This window comes from Mauremys reevesii, linkage group 20 (assembly GCF_016161935.1).
Source record: "Mauremys reevesii isolate NIE-2019 linkage group 20, ASM1616193v1, whole genome shotgun sequence".
Taxonomy (NCBI): Eukaryota; Metazoa; Chordata; order Testudines; family Geoemydidae; genus Mauremys; species Mauremys reevesii.
The window spans coordinates 853500-872351 of NC_052642.1; the positions used below are offsets into that span (position 1 = coordinate 853500).

The 18852-nt window shown below is 49.5% G+C and overlaps 1 protein-coding gene across 1 annotated transcript in view; it reads right to left on the reverse strand.

The window, feature by feature from the left end:
* Positions 1-1905: 1905 nt before the first annotated feature.
* Positions 1906-18852, reverse strand: part of TBL2 (transducin beta like 2) — a 28585-nt gene continuing 11638 nt past the window's right edge. The window contains exons 5-7 of the mRNA XM_039507465.1: positions 5592-5718; positions 4402-4554; positions 1906-2477 (exon numbers count right to left, since the gene is read on the reverse strand). Of these exons, the coding sequence (XP_039363399.1) occupies positions 2021-2477; positions 4402-4554; positions 5592-5718 (737 nt within the window). The 3' untranslated portion in view covers positions 1906-2020. The remainder of the gene's footprint in view (positions 2478-4401; positions 4555-5591; positions 5719-18852) is intronic.

The window sequence follows — 18852 nt, forward strand, 5'->3', positions numbered from 1 at the left end:
TTAGCCACTACACTTAAAACTCACTTAAAATCACAAATATCAGTGTTTAAAGTGTGAACTTCGCTTTGAGTAACAAGCTGTACGTACACCCTGCTCGCTGCACCACTGTGATGTTACCCTCTGGTGTTATCCGGACCGGTGAGCTGCTGGGTCACCCCAATCCTTGACTCTGGGAGCCAGCCTTACCCTGCGCTGCAGTGAGAACCCCCACTCCTGGGCTGTTCACGCACAGCCTCTGGCGTGTAAGCTGCTCCCAGTTACTTGCAAGTAAATGACACTAGCCAATATCTTTGGTCCCAGACACAACCCTAGGAACCTCCATCTTGCAGGGTCCAGTTATGCCCACTGGATGCTGCAAGCTTATGAGTTCGTCAATTTAACAAAGAAATTGATATGTACCAGGCTTCTTATCCCAAGGGGAGCCTCTGCCACACTTCAAACCAAACATACTGCTTCAGGTAGAACAAACAGATTTATTAACTATAAAGATGGATCTTAAGTGATTATAAGTCAAAGCCTAAGAAGTCTGAGTGGTTACCAAAGGAAAATAAAATATAAGCACAGTCTAAACTCTCAACCCTATTAGACTGGGAAGCAACTAGATTAAGCAGTTTTTCTCACCCCACTGGATATTGCAGTCCTTAATATACAGGTTTGTTCCTTAAACTTCGGCCAATCTCCTGTGTTGGAGCCTTGTCTTTTTTCTCAGTGTCCTGGTTGCTTGCAGTAGAAGTGGGGGCAGAAGGGCCTTGTATGTGTCCACTCTGTCTGTTTTATACCCTCAGTCCATGTGCTTGTAGAACATGAGTCCAGGCATGTCTGGGGGCACTGCTGAGTCCCCAGGCAAGGTTGAGCAATTCCTCTGGTGAGGCCTCATGCAGGTGAGTCATTGCATTGTAGCTCTCTTGCTGGACATGGCTGTAGTTGGGCTGTTTCACACCACGCCTGGGTATTGTTACTTTCCTTGCTGTTGCCTCTGGGGAGCTAATATCTGGCTGATTCCTCCAATTTACAGCATGTTTTAGTGATAACCATACAACACAATTCCCATAACTTAATATGCATTAAATGATACACATCTATGGATAGAGAAATGACTTTCAGCAGATTGTAACCTTTCCCCTGATACCTTAACAAGGCCTGCTTTATACGCAAGATCCCAATTATATGAAAATGAGGAATATGGGGGTTATAGCATTCTCCCCCCAAGGTACAGAATGTCAGTCACCCAACGCTATTACATTTCAATACCTGTACAAATTTATTATTCAATTTTGTTTGCCCTTTAAATTGCTTTTGTGATGCTTAGTGGTCACAAAGAAATCCAACAGAGTCATTAAACTAACAGAAACAAATGCAAATGTCTATCAAATGCAGCTCCTCTCCATTCCCTCTCCCCCAGGAGAAAGCTGTATGCATAGCATGTGCGTGTGTGAGTTAGTTAGTGAGCTGTGCGTTGTTCTTTGGGACGATGAAGTCGAAGAAATGGGTCTTGCATTTGAGCTGCATTGGAGCAACAGCTGTACACATTTCTAGGTCTTGTGAGAGTTCAACAGTCTGGGGCAATCCCCTAAGGCGGCCTGTCTCCTACATGGACAAGCTTCACCTCTGACAGACAGTTCCATTGCTCCTGAGGAGTGGCACTGATGAGCCCCTTCTAACTTCCTCACACAAAACCAATCCTCCATTTGGCACAAAATCTCTCTCACTGTGGCTCAAGCTTGAGGTGCAGTTTATTAGTAGTCTTCCTTCTCTCAGTTCTCCTCCCCAGGCAGCTAATTCGCAGCACGGAGCCCCACTAACCCCCCCACCCCCCGCAGACAAAGTAAAAGGCACCAGCCACTCAGCTCTGTAACTCTCCATTCAACTCTGTACAGAAACAACACAAGGCAACCACAAGGGGAGGTCAGGCTGTCAGTAAACTCTTTTATTACAACTCATTCAGTTATTAAAAACCCACCACACAGCATTAGGCTCCCTGACCTGGAGAAGTCTGCACATACCCAGTTCCCAGAGAAGTTTAATCCTTCTTGGCATAGATACTGTCCAGCGCATTCTGGGCATCTGTGATCTGCTGCTGCAGTCTCTCTCTAGTAGCCTCACTAGTAGTTTTTTTCAGCATGCCTTTCATTTCTTCCACAACAGCCCGATAACCTGCCGTGTTATGGAACACCCTGATGGCCCGGTCCCCACACGACACAAGGTAGCGACTGTTAATGTCAAAGGCCAAGTCCGTGATGTACTCTCCATGGACGTTGACAAAGTGCTCCTCCTTCTCCCCCCTCCGGGTGTTGTACACAGTGATGCTGGTGCTGCTAGAGACGGCCAGCACACGAGCATCAGGGGACAGGGCAATGCGACAAGGCTCCATCACTTCACATTTCCCTGTCAGGAGCAGATAAGGATCCTGTTGCTTCTTGTATTCTACATCTGTGTCCCACAGCTTCCATGTGCCATCCTTCGAAACGGTCACCATCCTATGGCAGGAGAGAGCACACACGTTACAGCTGCAAAGAGACTAAGCAGCACCATTTCTCTCTCCACCCTCACAAACCACAGCCCCTGTTATGGACCAGAAAGAAGGAACAACTCTCTTGAACAGTGCAGACTGCAAGTAGACAGCAGCTGACCCCATTATCTTGGGAGAGGGGAAGGTTAGTGCTCATAAAAAAAATTCCCTTAAAACATGAGCATATGGGCCTGTCACCAATTGGGTCAAAAATGAAGGAACAGGAAATCTCAAATGTTAAACGAGAGTCTTCATTCTCCATCCAAGTGGGGAAGAATGGCTATGTACAAGTATCAGAGGGGTAGCCGTGTTAGTCTGGATCTGTAAAAGCAGCAAAGAATCCTGTGGCACCTTATAGACTAACAGACGTTTTGCAGCATGAGCTTTCGTGGGTGAATACCCACTTCGTCGGATGCAAGTGGTGGAAATGTCCAGGGGCAGGTTTATATATGCAAGCAAGAAGCAAGCTAGAGATAACGAGGTTAGTTCAATCAGGGAGGATGAGGCCCTGTTCTAGCAGTTGAGTGAAAACCAAGGGAGGAGAAACTGGTTCTGTAATTGGCAAGCCATTCACAGTCTTTGTTTAATCCTGAGCTGATGGTGTCAAATTTGCAGATGAACTGGAGCTCAGCAGTTTCTCTTTGAAGTCTGGTCCTTAAGTTTTTTTGCTGCAGGATGGCCACCTTAAGATCTGCTATTGTGTGGCCACGGAGGTTGAAGTGTTCTCCTACAGGTTTTTGTATATTGCTATTCCTAATATCTGATTTGTGTCCATTTATCCTTTTCCTTAGAGACTGTCCAGTTTGGCCGATGTACATAGCAGAGGGGCATTGCTGGCATATGATGGCATATATTACATTGGTGGACGTGCAGGTGAATGAACCGGTGATGGTGTGGCTGATCTGGTTAGGTCCTGTGATGGTGTCGCTGGTGTCTACTTGCAGTGCCATATTCCTCATTTTCATATAATCATGATCTTGCATATGAAGGTTTGGCAACCTCGATGCCAACTCTGCCCACATATCTACACCAGCGACACCATCACAGGACCTAACCAGATCAGCCACACCATCACCGGTTCATTCACCTGCACGTCCACCAATGTAATATATGCCATCATATGCCAGCAATGCCCCTCTGCTATGTACATCGGCCAAACTGGACAGTCTCTAAGGAAACGGATAAATGGACACAAATCAGATATTAGGAATGGCAATATACAAAAACCTGTAGGAGAACACTTCAACCTCCCTGGCCACACAATAGCAGATCTTAAGGTGGCCATCCTGCAGCAAAAAAACTTCAGGACCAGACTTCAAAGAGAAACTGCTGAGCTCCAGTTCATCTGCAAATTTGACACCATCAGCTCAGGATTAAACAAAGACTGTGAATGGCTTGCCAACTACAGAACCAGTTTCTCCTCTCTTGGTTTTCACTCAACTGCTAGAACAGGGCCTCATCCTCCCTGATTGAACTAACCTCGTTATCTCTAGTTTGCTTCTTGCTTGCATATATAAACCTGCCCCTGGAAATTTCCACCACTTGCATCTGAAGAAGTGGGTATTCACCCACGAAAGCTCATGCTGCAAAACGTCTGTTAGTCTATAAAGTGCCACAGGATTCTTTGCTGTATGTACAAAGGTTAGCGCAATCTGTCTGGAGTGGGAGAGGAAGAAGTGGGACCCTGCCTGGCACAGTCTCCATGCTGGCTCAGAGATTTGCTGCTATGGATTCCTTTTCCCAAGCTTCCTGTTGGTCAGGATGGACACTTTTGGGGCACCCTGCTGGGAAAGGGGAGTCCATACAGGCTTACTGCTCCTATACATTAGAAGGGGCCAGCTAACAAGCCACAAAGGCATGGGATACTGATATTTTTCAGGGTAGCTCCTTACCGTCTGGAGTCATTGGAGAAGGAGAAGGAGTACACGCCAGCAGAATGGCCCTTCAGCTCAAAGGCCCTGGTCACCTCCCGGAAGTCTCCTCCCTTGCCAAAGCACACCTCCCATACCTTCACATCAGGGGTGAAACCACACGATGCTACAAATCTGGGGAGGAGGGAGGGAGAGAATGTGTGTTCATCAGTTATGCCAGCCCAGTCACTAAGCATCTCCCAGGCCTGTGACAGCACCAGCATGATTCCATTTTTGGATCCCTCCTAAACAAACTGAAGGAATAAAACGCAACCAGCTGGGGGTGCCAAAAAATGAGTGTGTATAAGAAAGCATTCAGGGTGCTGGCTGATCCTGTGTGGAGATGTGAATCACAGCTTGGGTCACACGGAAAACTATTTCACCTGCCACCAAGAAGTCACTGCAGTGACAGGTGAATGGCAATCCCAAGGGGTCAGTATGGGACAGGACGATGCAGAGTGACCACTCCAAATAAAGGAAATCCTGGCATTGCATGTTTTTAGCCCAGCGAAAGGGGAGCCCAAACACCTGCCCTCAGGGGTCAGATCCTCTAGTGCCTAAGCTTGGAGCCTGATGAGCTCATGGTCTCAGTGGTGAGAGATCATTACAGAGTGATCTTGGTTAATGGACAATGTCCACTATGAAAATCACATTTCCATCAGAAGATTTAGTAAAAGTAACCCCTACAATTTTCTTAAACTTGGAAAAAAACAGCAACACTTCTGCACCTCTGACAGCATAAGTCTAGTCAGTCGCAGATCTGATGACGTACGCTCTTTCCCAGACTTCAAGAGTGCGGTTAGCAGTAACAGCAGCAGCAATGCTGAAAGGGAACAGGCAGCAAGCAGGTGTAGAAAGGGAAGGAGAGATGAGCCAGAACATGCCTGGTGGTACCACTTTTAGACCTGCCCAAAGGCCCTTCTAAACAAGCAGGGGAACATAACCGTCCATAACTTCTCAAAGGTTTTTAGGGGTAGCATGTACTGTTTAAAAGTGGATCTACTGAAAATTTAAAAATCAATCAACTGCAAACAATTCAAGTTGATGATGCCCCTTTGGGGAAGGAGTGAGGCTCCTAGCCTGTTATATTTCTTGTGTCCCTCACGCTCCCCGATCGGAGCAGATGGCATCCTGATCCCCCATCCCATTGGCAGCAGTCTTGTGTTCCTCACCGCCCACAAGGAGATACAGCTGCAAAGGCGTTGTTCATCTGGTTAGTATTGATGTTGGCCAGGACTTCACCTTTCAGGTCCCAGATCAGGATGGTTGTGTCGCTGGAAGCTGTCATGATGAACTTCCCTAGGGAATGAAGGACAAAGATTAGTAGTCTCCCAAGTCTAGTGTTAAGTCTAGCCACACAGAAGAACATGCTAGCAGCCAAGCAGTCTTATCACTCAAGCTTCCTATGGGCTGTCCCACCCACCACCAGGAGAGGAATGTCTAGTCTAGAAAGCGATCCATTCCCAGACATCAGGGAGGGGAAGGAAAAAGCAAAAGAACTCCCCAATTCTGAGAGCTGTGGGGTAGGGGAGAGATCCACTCTGAGCTCCCCTCTTCCTGGATGCAATGGCAGAGAGAGGCACAAGGCTGGCAAATGCTCACTGAGAGCAGTTTCAGCTGCCCTTGGACCCAAACTCTCCCCTCTGAGCAGGATCCCCGTACTTGACTGGCTTAACATTTTTTGGAGGCGGGGCAGGAGTTGTAAAGAACAGGGCAGGAACTAAAGGTCCCAAATACTTCTGTCCCTGGGCATGCTCCTTTTTGTAACTAAGCAGACCATGGGCTTTCTGCGTTCAGCCAGACAAAGCTTTCCCATAGTGCACAGAATATGCCAACCAGATTCTACACGCTTCAGTGACATAAGGCTTTAAGTGTGTCCGCGAAGATCACTTGCAAGAAGGCTCAGTCCCTGAGTCTGCACTGATGCCGAGTCCCTTTAGTTTCCACAGGGTGCACCAGGCTAGAAAGGATTGACTTTGAAATAAGACAGTTACCTTTTTCCATAACTAGTGTTCTTAGAGATGTGTTGCTCATGTCCATTCAACTTAGGTGTGTGTGCTCACCATATGCACCGGTGCCGCAAGTTTTTCCCTCGGCAATATCCGTGGGGGACTGGTTCTGGCGCCCCCTGGAATGACGCGCACATGTCACAGTATATAGGGCGCCACCAGCCCACTCCACCTTCAGTTCCTTCTTGCTGGAAGCTGACAGTGGGGAAGGACGGCGGGTCATTGAATGGACATGAGCAACACATCTCGAAGAACACCAGTTATGGAAAAAGGTAACTTTTCTTCTTTGAGTGATTGCTGTTAGGATACAGATATTCAGGCCTGTCTGCAAAGGCCTATACTTTAAGAATTTAGGTATATTCTTATCACTTAGCTAGTTATAGAGGTATAAAAGAAAGAATCAAAAAAATCACTGTGTCTGTGTGATGGCCTTCTCTTACTGTGACAGTCTGAGGCCTGGTTCTTCAGCTAAGCAGCAGAGGCCAGCCATAAACTGGGAAATGTATGGTCACATCCTCATATTCCAAACTAGTCGCATTGAAATAAGGCGCTATTGGGCTGTTAGGAATACAACCCTGTCCTGATATTCCTGTCACCTCCAGAGAAAGGGAAGAGCCTAGAAGACGTAAAAGGAAACTCAGTTTGATAGCATCCTGTCTGGCAAGAACTCACTTATCAATAGCTGGGGATGTGAAATCCTCATTTGTGTTGTTCTATCACTGTAGTCTCCACTTCCCTATTGTTTGTCTGTATAATCTCTGTCTGGTTCTGTAATTGTTTCTGTCTGCTGTATAATTAATTCTGTTGGGTGTAAACCTATTAAGGTGGTGGGATATAATTGGTTAAATAACCATGTTACAATATGTTAGGATTGGTTAGTTAAATTTCAGTAAAATGATTGGTTAAAGTATAGCTAAGCAGAACTCAAGTTTTACTATATAGTCTGCAATCAGTCAGGAAGTAAGGGGGGGAAAATGGGAACAGGGACTGGGGATGGGGGAATTGGGATCATGTTTTGCTAAAGGGGGGAATGGGAACGGGGGATGGGAACAGGAACAGGGACACAGGCAAGGCTCTGTGGTGTCAGAGCTGGGAAGGAAACTGGAATCATGCTTGCTGGAAGTTCACCCCAATAAACATCAAATTGTTTTCACCTTCGGACTTTGGGTATTGTTGCTCTCTGTTCATGCGAGAAGGACCAGGGAAGTGAGAGGGTGAAGGAATAAGCCTCCTAACAATTGCTCACATCCATTCAACTTAGGTGACTCCAAGCAGTATCCCTGGAGGCGGGTAAGGAGTTCACAGACATGTAGATTGCAACACAGCTCTGCCAAACCCAGCATCACTATTGGCCTGCTGCGTGATGGCACAGTGGGCCATGAACATGTGTACCAGGGACCACATCACGGCTTTACAGATGTCCTGGATTGGAACATGTGCCAGGAAGACCACTGAGGATGCCTGTGCTGTAGTCGAGTGGGCTCTGAATATCGGCAGCAGCAGAGCCCCTGCCAGCTCGTAACAAGTCCTTATGCAAGAGGTAATCCAGGTAGAAATCCTCTGAATGGACACTGGGAGGCCCTTCATCCTATCAGCTGTAGAGATGAAAAGCTGAGTCAACCTACGGAAACGCTTTGTCCGATCTAGGTAGGAAGTCAGGGCCCTTCTTATGTCCAAAGCACTGAAGCGCCTATCTTCACTAGTATCATGGGGCTTAGGGCAGAAGGTCGGAAGGAAGATGTCCTGGCACATGTGGAGAGAAAACACTACCCTGGGAAGGAAGGCTGGGTGGGGCCAGAGTTGGAGCTTGTCCTTACAGAAGGCCACATACGGCAGTTCTGAGGTCAGGGCATGCAGCTCAGAAACTGACCTCGCCGACGTCACCAGGAAAGCTATCTTCCACGATAGGTGAGACAAGGGAGCACAAGGCCACCCTCAGCAAATTTGCAGATTACACTAAACTGGGAGGAGTGGTAGATACGCTGGAGGGTAGGGATAGGATACAGAGGTGCCTAGACAAATTAGAGGATTGGGCCAAAAGAAATCTGATGAGGTTCAACAATGACAAGTGCAGAGTCCTGCACTTAGGACAGAAGAATCCCATGCACTGCTACAGACTAGGGATTGAATGGCTGGGCAGCAGTTCTGCAGAAAAGGACATAGGGGTTACGGTGGACGAGAAGCTGGATATGAGTCAACAGTGTGCCCTTGTTGCCAAGAAGGCTAACGGCATTTTGAGCTGTATAAGTAGATTGAGGAATGTGATCGTTCCCCTCTGTTCAACATTGGTGAGGCCTCATCTGCAGTACCGTGTCCAGTTTTGGGCCCCACACTACAAGAAGGATGTGGAAAAATTGGAGAGAGTCCAGCGGAGGGCAACAAAAATGATTAGGGGGCTGGAGCACATGATTTATGAGGAGAGGCTCAGGGAACTGGGATTGTTTAGTCTGCAGAAGAGAAGGATGAGGGGGGATTTGATAGCTGCTTTCAACTACCTGAAAGGGGGTTCCAAAGAGGATGGATCTAGACTGTTCTCAGTGGTAGCAGATGACAGAACAAGAAGCAATGGTCTCAAGTTGCAGTGGGGGAGGTTTAGGTTGGATATTAGGAAAAACTTTTTCACTCAGAGTGGTGAAGCACTGGAATGGGTTCCCTAGGGAGGTGGTGGAATCTCCTTCCTTAGAGGTTTTTAAGGTTAGGCTTGACAAAGCCCTGGCTGGGATGATTTAGTTGGGTTTGGTCCTGCTTTGAGCAGGGGGTTGGACTAGATACCTCTTGAGGTCCCTTCCAGCCCTGAGATTCTATGATGTGAGGTCGGGGTGCAACTGTGGTCCTGTGACAGCAGGTCTGGTCGGTCCAGCAGGGGCCACAGGAGGACCGCTGCCAAGCTCAGTGTGCCAAACCAATGTTGGCATGACCACATTGGGGCAATCATAACTTGGGCCCTCTCTCTTGACTTTTGCCAGGACTCCGCTGACGAGTGGGATCGGAGGGAACGTGTACATCAGGCTTCCCACCCAGGATAGGAGGAAGGCATCAGAAAGGGAGATCCCCACCTCTGGAAGATCGCGCAGGCTCTCTCTGGGTGGAGCGCCCACTCGTGGTGAGAGGAGAAGTCCCTGCTTAGGTGATCCACTAACGTGTTCTTGACTCCCAGGAGGTGACACGCTTCTAGACGGATTCCGTGGTTGACGCAGAAGTCCCAAGGATGGAGTGCCTCTTGGCATAGGACAGAGGATCAAGCGTCCCCCGTGTGTTGATATAGAACATTGAGGCTGTGCTGCCTGTGAAGACTCTGACCAACAGGTGAGGAAGGAAGATTGTGCACGCCCTGCGGACCATCCTGAGCTCTTTGACATTTATGTGCAACGTCATCTGTTCTGGGGACCACATACCCTGAGTCTGGAGATCGCTAAGGTGTGCCCCCGAACCGAGATCCAAGGCATCCGAGACCAACTTGACCGAGTGGGGAGTGCTGTTGAAGGGGACTCCTTCCAGGACATTCCTGGGGTTGGACAACCATGGGACTGAGGTGAGTATCATTGCGGGAATGGTGACAAACTTTTCCAGGTGGTACCTGGACTGGGAGTAGACACTTGCCAGCCATTGCTGCAGGGGTCGCATCCAGAGCCTGGCATGGTGCACAACATATGTGCATGCCGCCATGTGACCAAGGAGGTGCAGGCAAACCCTGGCTGAAACGCAGAGACTTCTGTAATGAGGTACGCTAATGCCCTGAACCTCGCCAGCAGCAGGAACGCTCTGGGGGAGGCTGAGTCGAGTACTGCTCTGATGAACTGTATCCTCTGTACCAGAACTAATGTGGATTTTGTGTTGTTCACCAACAGCCGAGGCAATGGCATGTGCCCACAGCACCACAACGTCCCCTTGGACCTGGAGTTGCCCTTGAGAAGCCAGTTGTCAAGATGCATGGGAAACAAGCAGGGAGAACTGGAAGTCCTGGCACAGTCAAGGAACTATGATGTGACTGGAATAACAGAGACTTGGTGGGATAACTCACATGATTGGAGTACTGTCATGGATGGATATAAACTGTTCAGGAAGGACAGGCAGGGCAGAAAAGGTGGGGGAGTTGCATTGTATGTAAGAGAGCAGTATGACTGCTCAGAGCTCCGGTATGAAACTGCAGAAAAATCTGAGAGTCTCTGGATTAAGTTTAGAAGTGTGAGCAACAAGGGAGATGTCGTGGTGGGAGTCTGTTATACACCACCAGACCAGGGGGATGAAGTGGACGAGGCTTTCTTCCGGCAACTAGCAGAAGTTACTAGATCGTAGGCCCTGGTTCTCATGGGAGACTTTAATCACCCTGATTACACGGGGGAAGCTTGAGCCTCAGTCCTATGCCAAGAGGCACTCCATCCTTGGGACTTCTGCGTCAACCACGGAATCCGTCTAGAAGCGTGTCACCTGCTGGGAGTCAAGAACACATTAGTGGATCACCTAAGCAGGGACTTCTCCTCTCACCACGAGTGGGCGCTCCACCCAGAGAGAGCCTGCGCGATCTTCCAGAGGTGGGGATCTCCCTTTCCGATGCCTTCCTCCTATCCTGGGAGAGCAATACAACGGTGCACAGACAATCCAGGAAGTTTTTGGAAAGTGTAGGGGACAATTTCCTGGTCCAAGTTCTGAAGGAACCAACTAGGGGCAGAGCTCTTCTTGACCTGCTGCACAAACAGAGAAAAGTTAGTAGGGGAAACAAAAGTGGATGGGAACCTGGGAGGCAGTGACCATGAGATGGTCGAATTCAGGATCCTGACACAAGGAAGAAAGGAGAGCAGCAGAATACAGACCCTGGACTTCAGAAAAGCAGACTTCGACTCCCTCAGGGAGCTGATGGGCAGGATCCCCTGGGAGAACAACATGAGGGGGAAAGGAGTCCAGGAGAGCTGGCTGTATTTTAAAGAATCCTTATTGAGGTTGCAGGAAAAAAACATCCCAATGTGTAGGAAGAATAGTAAATATGGCAGGCGACCAGCTTGGCTTAACAGTGAAATCCTTACTGATCTTAAACGCAAAAGAGAAGCTTCCACTTCTTGTAAGATTGGACAAATGACCAGGGAGGAGTATAAAAATATTGCTCAGGCATGAAGGAGTGAAATCAGGAAGGCCAAATCACACTTGGAGTTGCAACTAGCAAGAGATGTTAAGAGTAACAAGAAGGGTTTCTTCAGGTATGTTAGCAACAAGAAGAAAGTCAAGAAAAGTGTGGGCCCCTTACTGAATGAGGGAGGCAACCTAGTGACAGAGGATATGGAAAAAGCTAATGTACTCAATGATTTTTTGGCCTCTGTCTTCACAAACAAGGTCAGCTCCCAGGCTGCTGTACTGGGCAGCGCAGTAGGGGGAGAAGGTGACCAGCCCTTTGTGGAGAAAGAAGTGGTTCGGGACTATTTAGAAAAACTGGACGAGCACAAGTCCACGGGGCTGGACGCGCTGCATCCAAGGGTGCTAAAGGAGTTGGCGGATGTGATTGCAGAGCCATTGGCCATTATCTTTGAAAATTCATGGCCAACGGGGGAGGTCCCGGATGACTGGAAAAAGGCTACTGTAGTGCCCATCTTTAAAAAAGGGAAGGAGGAGGATCCGGGGAACTACAGGCCAGTCAGCCTCACCTCAGTCCCTGGAAAAAGTCATGGAGTAGGTCAAGGAATCAATTCTGAAGCACTTAGAGGAGAGGAAAGTGATCAGGAACAGTCAGCATGGATTCACCAAGGGCAAGTCATGCCTGACTAACCTAGTTATCTCCTCATAGAAGGCAATTGAGTCTGTGGATAAGGGGAAAGCAGTGGATGTGTTATTCCTTGACTTTAGCAAAGCTTTTGATACAGTCTCCCACAGTATTCTTGCCAGCAAGTTAAAGAAGTATAGGCTGGATGATTGGACTATAAGGTGGATAGAAAGCTGGCTAGATCGGGCTCAACGGCTTGTGATCAACGGCTCCATGTCTAGTTGGCAGCCGGTTTCAAATGGAGTGCCCCAAGGGTCGGTGCTGGGGCCGGTTTTGTTCAATATCTTCATTAATGATTTGGAGGATGGTGTGGACTGCACCCTCAGCAAGTTTGCAGATGACACTAAACTTGGAGGAGTGGTAGATACGGTGGAGGGTAGGGATAGGATACAAAGGGACCTAGACAAATTAGAGGACTGGGCCAAAAGAAACCTGATGAGGTTCAGCAAGGACAAGTGCAGAGTCCTGCACTTAGGATGGAAGAATCCCATGCACTGCTACAGACTAGGGACCGAATGGGGTAGGAAGCAGTTCTGCAGAAAAGGACCTAGGGGTGACAGTGGACGAGAAACTGGATATGAGTCAACAGTGTGCCCTTGTTGCCAAGAAGTCTAACGGCATTTTGGGCTGTATAAGTAGGGGCATTGCCAGCAGATCGAGGGATGTGATCATTCCTCTCTATTCGACATTGGTGAGGCCTCATCTGGAGTACTGTGTCCAGTTTTGGGCCCCACACTACAAGAAGGATGTGGAAAACTTGGAAAGAGTCCAGCGGAGGGCAACAAAAATGATTAGGGGGCTGGAGCACATAATTTATGAGGAGAGGCTGAGGGAACAGGGATTGTTTAGTCTGCAGAAGAGAAGGATGAGGGGGGATTTGATAGCTGCTTTCAACTACCTGAAAGGGGGTTCCAAAGAGGATGGATCTAGACTGTTCTCAGTGGTACCTGATGACAGAACAAGGAGTAATGGTCTCAAGTTGCAGTGGGGGAGGCTTAGGTTGAATATTAGGAAAAACTTTTTCACTCAGAGAGTAGTGAAGCACTGGAATGGGTTACCAAGGGAGGTGGTGGAATCTCCTTCCTTAGAGGTTTTTAAGGTCAGGCTCGACAAAGCCCTGGCTGGGATGATTTAGTTGGGGACTGGGTCCTGCTCTGAGCAGGGGAGTGGACTAGATACCTCCTGAGGTCCCTTCCAACCCTGATATTCTATGATTCTATGTGGTTGATCTGGATACCCCAATGTCTGAGGTAAGCTGCCACCACTGGCATCACTTGGTAAATACCTGCGGTGCTGTCACTAGGCCAAACAGAAGGACCACGAACGGATAGTGGTTGGGATCTACCATGAACTGGAGAAAGTGTCTGTGTCCCTCGAAGATGGCGATATGGAAGTATGCATCTTTCAGATCGAGAGTGGCGTACCAGTCTCCCAGATCCAGGGATGGGGATGACGGAGGCCAGGGAGATCATGCGGAACTTCAGTTTTGCTAAGTAGTTGTTCAAGCCCCACAGGTCTAGTATGGGCCACAGACCACTCTTGGCCTTGGAGATTAAAAGGTATTTGGAATAGAACTCCTTGTTCCTGTACTCCACAGGAACTACCTCCACCACACCCAGCTGCAGTAGACCCTCTGCCTCCTGCGTGAGAAGACTCATGAGAAGGGTCCCTGAAGAGGGTCAGGGACGGAGGGTAACTGAAGGGTGCAACCCTGTGCCACCGTATTGAGGACCCATTGGTCCGATGTTATAGACATCCATGCAAGGAGGAAGGAAGAAAACAGAGGGGAGGAAGGATCTGGGGGAACAGGCCGGTAGGTCGTCCTCAGACATGCCCTCAAAATGGGCGCTTGCCCATCTGCTTACTGCAGGTCGAGCCTGACTGTGATGTAGACAAGGGTTGGTGGCCAGGGTGCCTCTTGTAACCCCTGGATTTTTTATGGGGAGGCTCCTGGCGAGGGTGGCTCTCCTGGCTCTGAGGCTGCTGCGGCTTAAACCGCTTGTGGGCAGGTCCAGGGACGTAAAGGCCCAGTGTTTTCAGGGTCGTGTGGGAATCTTTCCGGCCATGGAGTTTACTGTCTGTTCTGCGAACAGGGTGTGTCCATCAAAAGGGAGGTCTTGCATTGACTGCTAAGCCTCCGAGGAAAGACCAGAGAGGAGCAGCCAAGAAGCCCTGAACAATGAGATGGCCAATGCCATGGTACAGGTGGCGGTGTCCAATGCTGCTTGGAGAGTTGCTCTGGCCACAGTCAAGCCCTAATCCAGGATCACCCAGAACTTCTTCCTTGAGGCCTCAGGAAGGGCGCTCTTGAACTTGGTCATGGCCTGCCACATATTAAAATCATAGCGGCCTAGAGGGCCTGATGGATGGCCACCTGCAACTGTAAAACAAAAACTTTACGCCCAAACGAGTCTAGTCTCCTTGAGTCTTTATTCTTAGGGGTAGCCCCCGGTTGACTCTCTCTCTCCCTGTAGTTGACTGCCTCTGCCACTAAGGAATTGGGAGCAGGGTGGGTATAAAGGTGCTCGTGACCCCTGGTTGGCACAAAAGTACTTGTGCTCTGCCCTCTTGGAGATCGGAGGCAAGGAGGAGAGGGTTTGCCAGAGGGCATTTGTATTTTTTGCGACCCCTGGATGTAGGAGCGAAGCTTCCCTGGCCAGGGCTATGGAACAGAAAATATCAAAGAGGATGTCTGCAGGTTCCTCTAACTTCTCTGCCTGGAGGCTCAAGTTGGCGGCGACCCTCTTTAACAGCTCCTGATGCATCATAGCATCATCCTGGGGAACCACTGGAGGGGGCCCCACTATAGCCTCGTCTGACAACGATGAGGAGGAAGCCAGTACCAAGGGTCCTCCGCAACAAGAGGTGGTCCAGCAGCTTGCTCACCCACTTCCTCCTGTGCCTTTGGGGTGCCTGCAGCCGAGGCCTCTTGAACTAGAGGGGAACAGGGGACGGAGGTAGCCGGTCTCTCCAAAATTCTCGATACCAAGTGGGCAGCCTGGGGGGGCCGAGTGAACTCCCATGAGTTCCATGGATACCACTGTGCTGGCCACACAGTCGGAGGCCACAGGGCCGGCTGTGGTGCTGCCAATGTAGTCTGCACCGTAGGTATTGGAGCTTGTCCTGCAGCTAGGGAACCTTGCTCCAAACCTGAGCTAGAGCCCTGTTGGGAATATTTTGCTAGCTTGGCGGCTGGTAGTGTGGGAAGCTAAGATGTTTAGGTTTTCAGGAGGTAGTGTGGGAAGCCTGAGATGTTTAGGTTTTCAGGTTGGGTTAATTAGGTTGTGAGTTTTGTTATGAGAAGTTGGCCTTGGCTAGCTTCTCTCTAGCAGGCAATAATAGGATAATAAATTAGAAGGTTGTCTAGGATGGTTTTACCCTATGAAGTTATAGCAGTGCTTGTGTGTATTTTGTTAACCAATTAGCAACTGCTTGCTTGCCTGCTTCAAGAGTATAAAGATGTATGCTGGAGAGAAATAAATGACTCTGCTACCAATCAAACTGACTGTTGAGCTTTGTCCAGGTCCGTCTGCGATGCAACAGAGCCCGAGCGGTCGCACCCTGCAACCAAGATGGGGCTGAGAGGTACCAGCCATCCCTCCCGGAGTTGGATCTGGCTTACTTCGACGAGCGCCTGGATCGGAGCTTCGGCAACTGGCGGCACTCGGTGGATCCGCGATGGCCCTGGGCTGGCAATCTACGCCTCACGCTTGATGAGCAGTACCGGGAACCAGAGCGGGCTTGGCGTTGTCAAGATGCAGCTGCATGCTGTGATGCTGCCCTGGAGGATCGGTAACGCTCTGGAGAATGGTACCATCAGTCCCTCAACCTGTCCCTGGAGCAGTACCAGTGCTGCAGAGATTCTGGGCGCCGACTCAAACTCCTGCTGGTGGACGCATGCCTCCAGAGGTCTGCACTTGGTCATTGGCGAGCCGCCCCTTGAGTCTCTCCGCCCTCGTCCAAGGTCCAGAGGCCAGATGGGGCTGGAAGCTTCTGCCAATCATGGTCAGAAGCGTGTCGGCTGTGATAGGGTGACCGTTCGCGGGATGTCTCCTACGATGGGGAGTGTTGCTGTAGAGGTGGAGACTGTGGTGGTCCAAACGTGGGTTTACCCTGTGACTGGGACCCCACAGGGGCCAAAGTGGGCAGCACTGGGAGGGACAATCTCTTGCACCACTTGCAGGGCCTCTGGTGTGGATGGCACATGGAGCTGACAAGGACCTCCGTTGCTATCCAGGGTAGCCAGCGGGGAGCAGGCTGGGGTACACCGCTCGACCTGAGCTGGGGCCTGAGATCCCGAAAGAGGTAAAGAGGTGCCCGAGACAGGGCCTTGATCCACCCCGACTTGTCCTTTCCCTTGCGGGAAGCTGGAGACCTTCTTCGCTGGAGCCACATAAGGGGACTGGTGCTGGCTCACAGACGGTACTGGCGGGGCACTGCACACCGAGGTCACGGTGCTTGGTGCTGAATCAGAGCACTGCTCCAGCATCGGGGTAAGGGCAGACTCCATAAGGAGCGCTTTCAAGCGAACGTCATGCTCCTTCTTCATCCTGGGCTTGAAGGACTTGCAGATTCTGCATTTATCACTAATGTGACCTTTGCCCAAGGACCGTAAACAACTGTTATGTAGATCGCTAATGGGCATGGGCCTTTTACAGCGATCACAGGGCTTAAAGCCTGGGGAACGGGGCATGCCCCATCCCGAGGCGAAGTCCCGTTCGGGACCTACTAAGTCTCTAACTAACAAATAGGGAAACTAAAACTAGAGGGTAACTACATACAATAATGTACAAGAGGTAAATGGGTTCGAACAAACGAGAAGCAACAGCGCTAGCTGAAGCAGCAACAGTTCTATGCACCGTCACTGGCAGCAAGAAGGAACTGAGAGTGGAGGGGGCTGGCGGCGCCCTATATGCTGTGGCATATGTGCGCCACTCCAGGGGGTGCCAGAGCCAGTCCCCTACAGATACAGGCAAGTCTCATCTTACGCGGGGGTTCCGTTAGGGCATAAAGCGAAAACTGCGTATACTCAAAATTACATCCCCAAGCCCTTTAAATCCCGCCTGCAGCTCTGGCGGCCGGGCCAGGGCAGCATTTAAAGGCCTTCTCTGGAGCTGCGGGCAGGAGCTGGGAGCCCCCTGGGTGATTTAAAAGCCTTGAGACTCCCAGCCACAGCTGGTGCCCCAGGACCTTTAAATCTTGAGGCCACGCCCCACCCCACCTCCGGCCCTACAGCGTGAAGCTGAAATTGTGCACGTTAAATGTGCGTAAGTTGCGACAGACCTGTACTGCTGAGGGAAAAATTTACGGCACCTGTGCATGTGGCGAGCACACACACCTAAGTTGAATGGACATGAGCAATCACTCGAAGAAGCAGCCAATGTACAGGATGCCAGTCTGAATTCTGAGCACTGCCTGGGACGTCACAGCTTCTTGGGCCTGGCACTTCTCAGAATCCATTGTCAGAGTTGGAGTCTACAGAGGTGGCAGGATAACGATGCAGTTAAAAGACCTGACTCCCCACAAGAAACTCACTCTGACAGGTGCAAGTAATAAAATTGAAGGGACGCTGCCCACTTAAAAGTCATGGATAAAGAAACTGATTTGGTTACAACCCATGCTACTAATGCACTGCAGATTGCTGCTGATGCCATTTACTTTGTATATTTCTTTCAGCTTGGACACAATGAATGTTTCCCATTTGTTCAGAGACAAAAGGTGGGTGACGTAATCGCTTTTATTGGACCAACTTCTGTTGGTGAGAGAAATAAACCTTTGAGTTTACACATAGCTCGTCTTCAGGTCTGGGAAACTTACTTAGGCCGGGTCTACACTTAGAACGCTGCATCAGCGCAGCTGCACCACTGTAGCACTTAAGATGCTCCTACACCATAGTTAAACCACCTCCCCGAGAGGAGGTAGCAGCTCTCCCATTGACATAGCACTTTCTACATGGAGGGTTAAGGTCAGTGTAACTATGTTGCTCGGGGTGTGGATTTTTCACACCCCCCCCCCGAACAACTTAGTTATACTGACATAGCTCTGTAGTGTAGACCTGGCCTCAGAGTGTGTCAGATAAATACATGGTGGAACAAATTGTTTAGGGTTAAGTAGGTATTTAACCCAAGGGACCATTCAAGGTGAAGTGGCCCATTCCCACCCTTCCTTTCCTCCCTGTGATTGGAGGGGTGTTAAGAGCAGTTGGGGGTGGGGGGAAAGGTTTGTTAGTGGGTTGGTTATAGATTGTTATAAGCAGCCATAAATCCAGTCTCTATTCAGTCCATGATTCCTAGTGTCTAGCAGAGTTATGATTTTAAGCTCACATTTTGAAAGTGTTGTGTTGGTTTCCTTTGAGGATGAGGACTGATAGGTGAGACAGAGTGACTGCTTTGTGAAAAGTGTTCACCCATTGGTGAGAGGGTGTTTTTGTCTGTTACCATTTTCCCATGTGAGTTTATTCGAGAGCACATTGATAGTCTACTTTCACTCACATAGTTGCTATTGGGGCACTTAGTGCACGGGGTGAGGTACACCATGCGTTGTGGTAGGCATGTATAGGACCATGGATCTTGAAAGGTGTGTTGTGGAGGGTTGTTGATTGCTGTAGCAGTGGAGATAGGTCTGCAGGTTTTGCATCTATTGTTCTGGCAGGGTCTGGTGCTGCTCTGTGTTGGG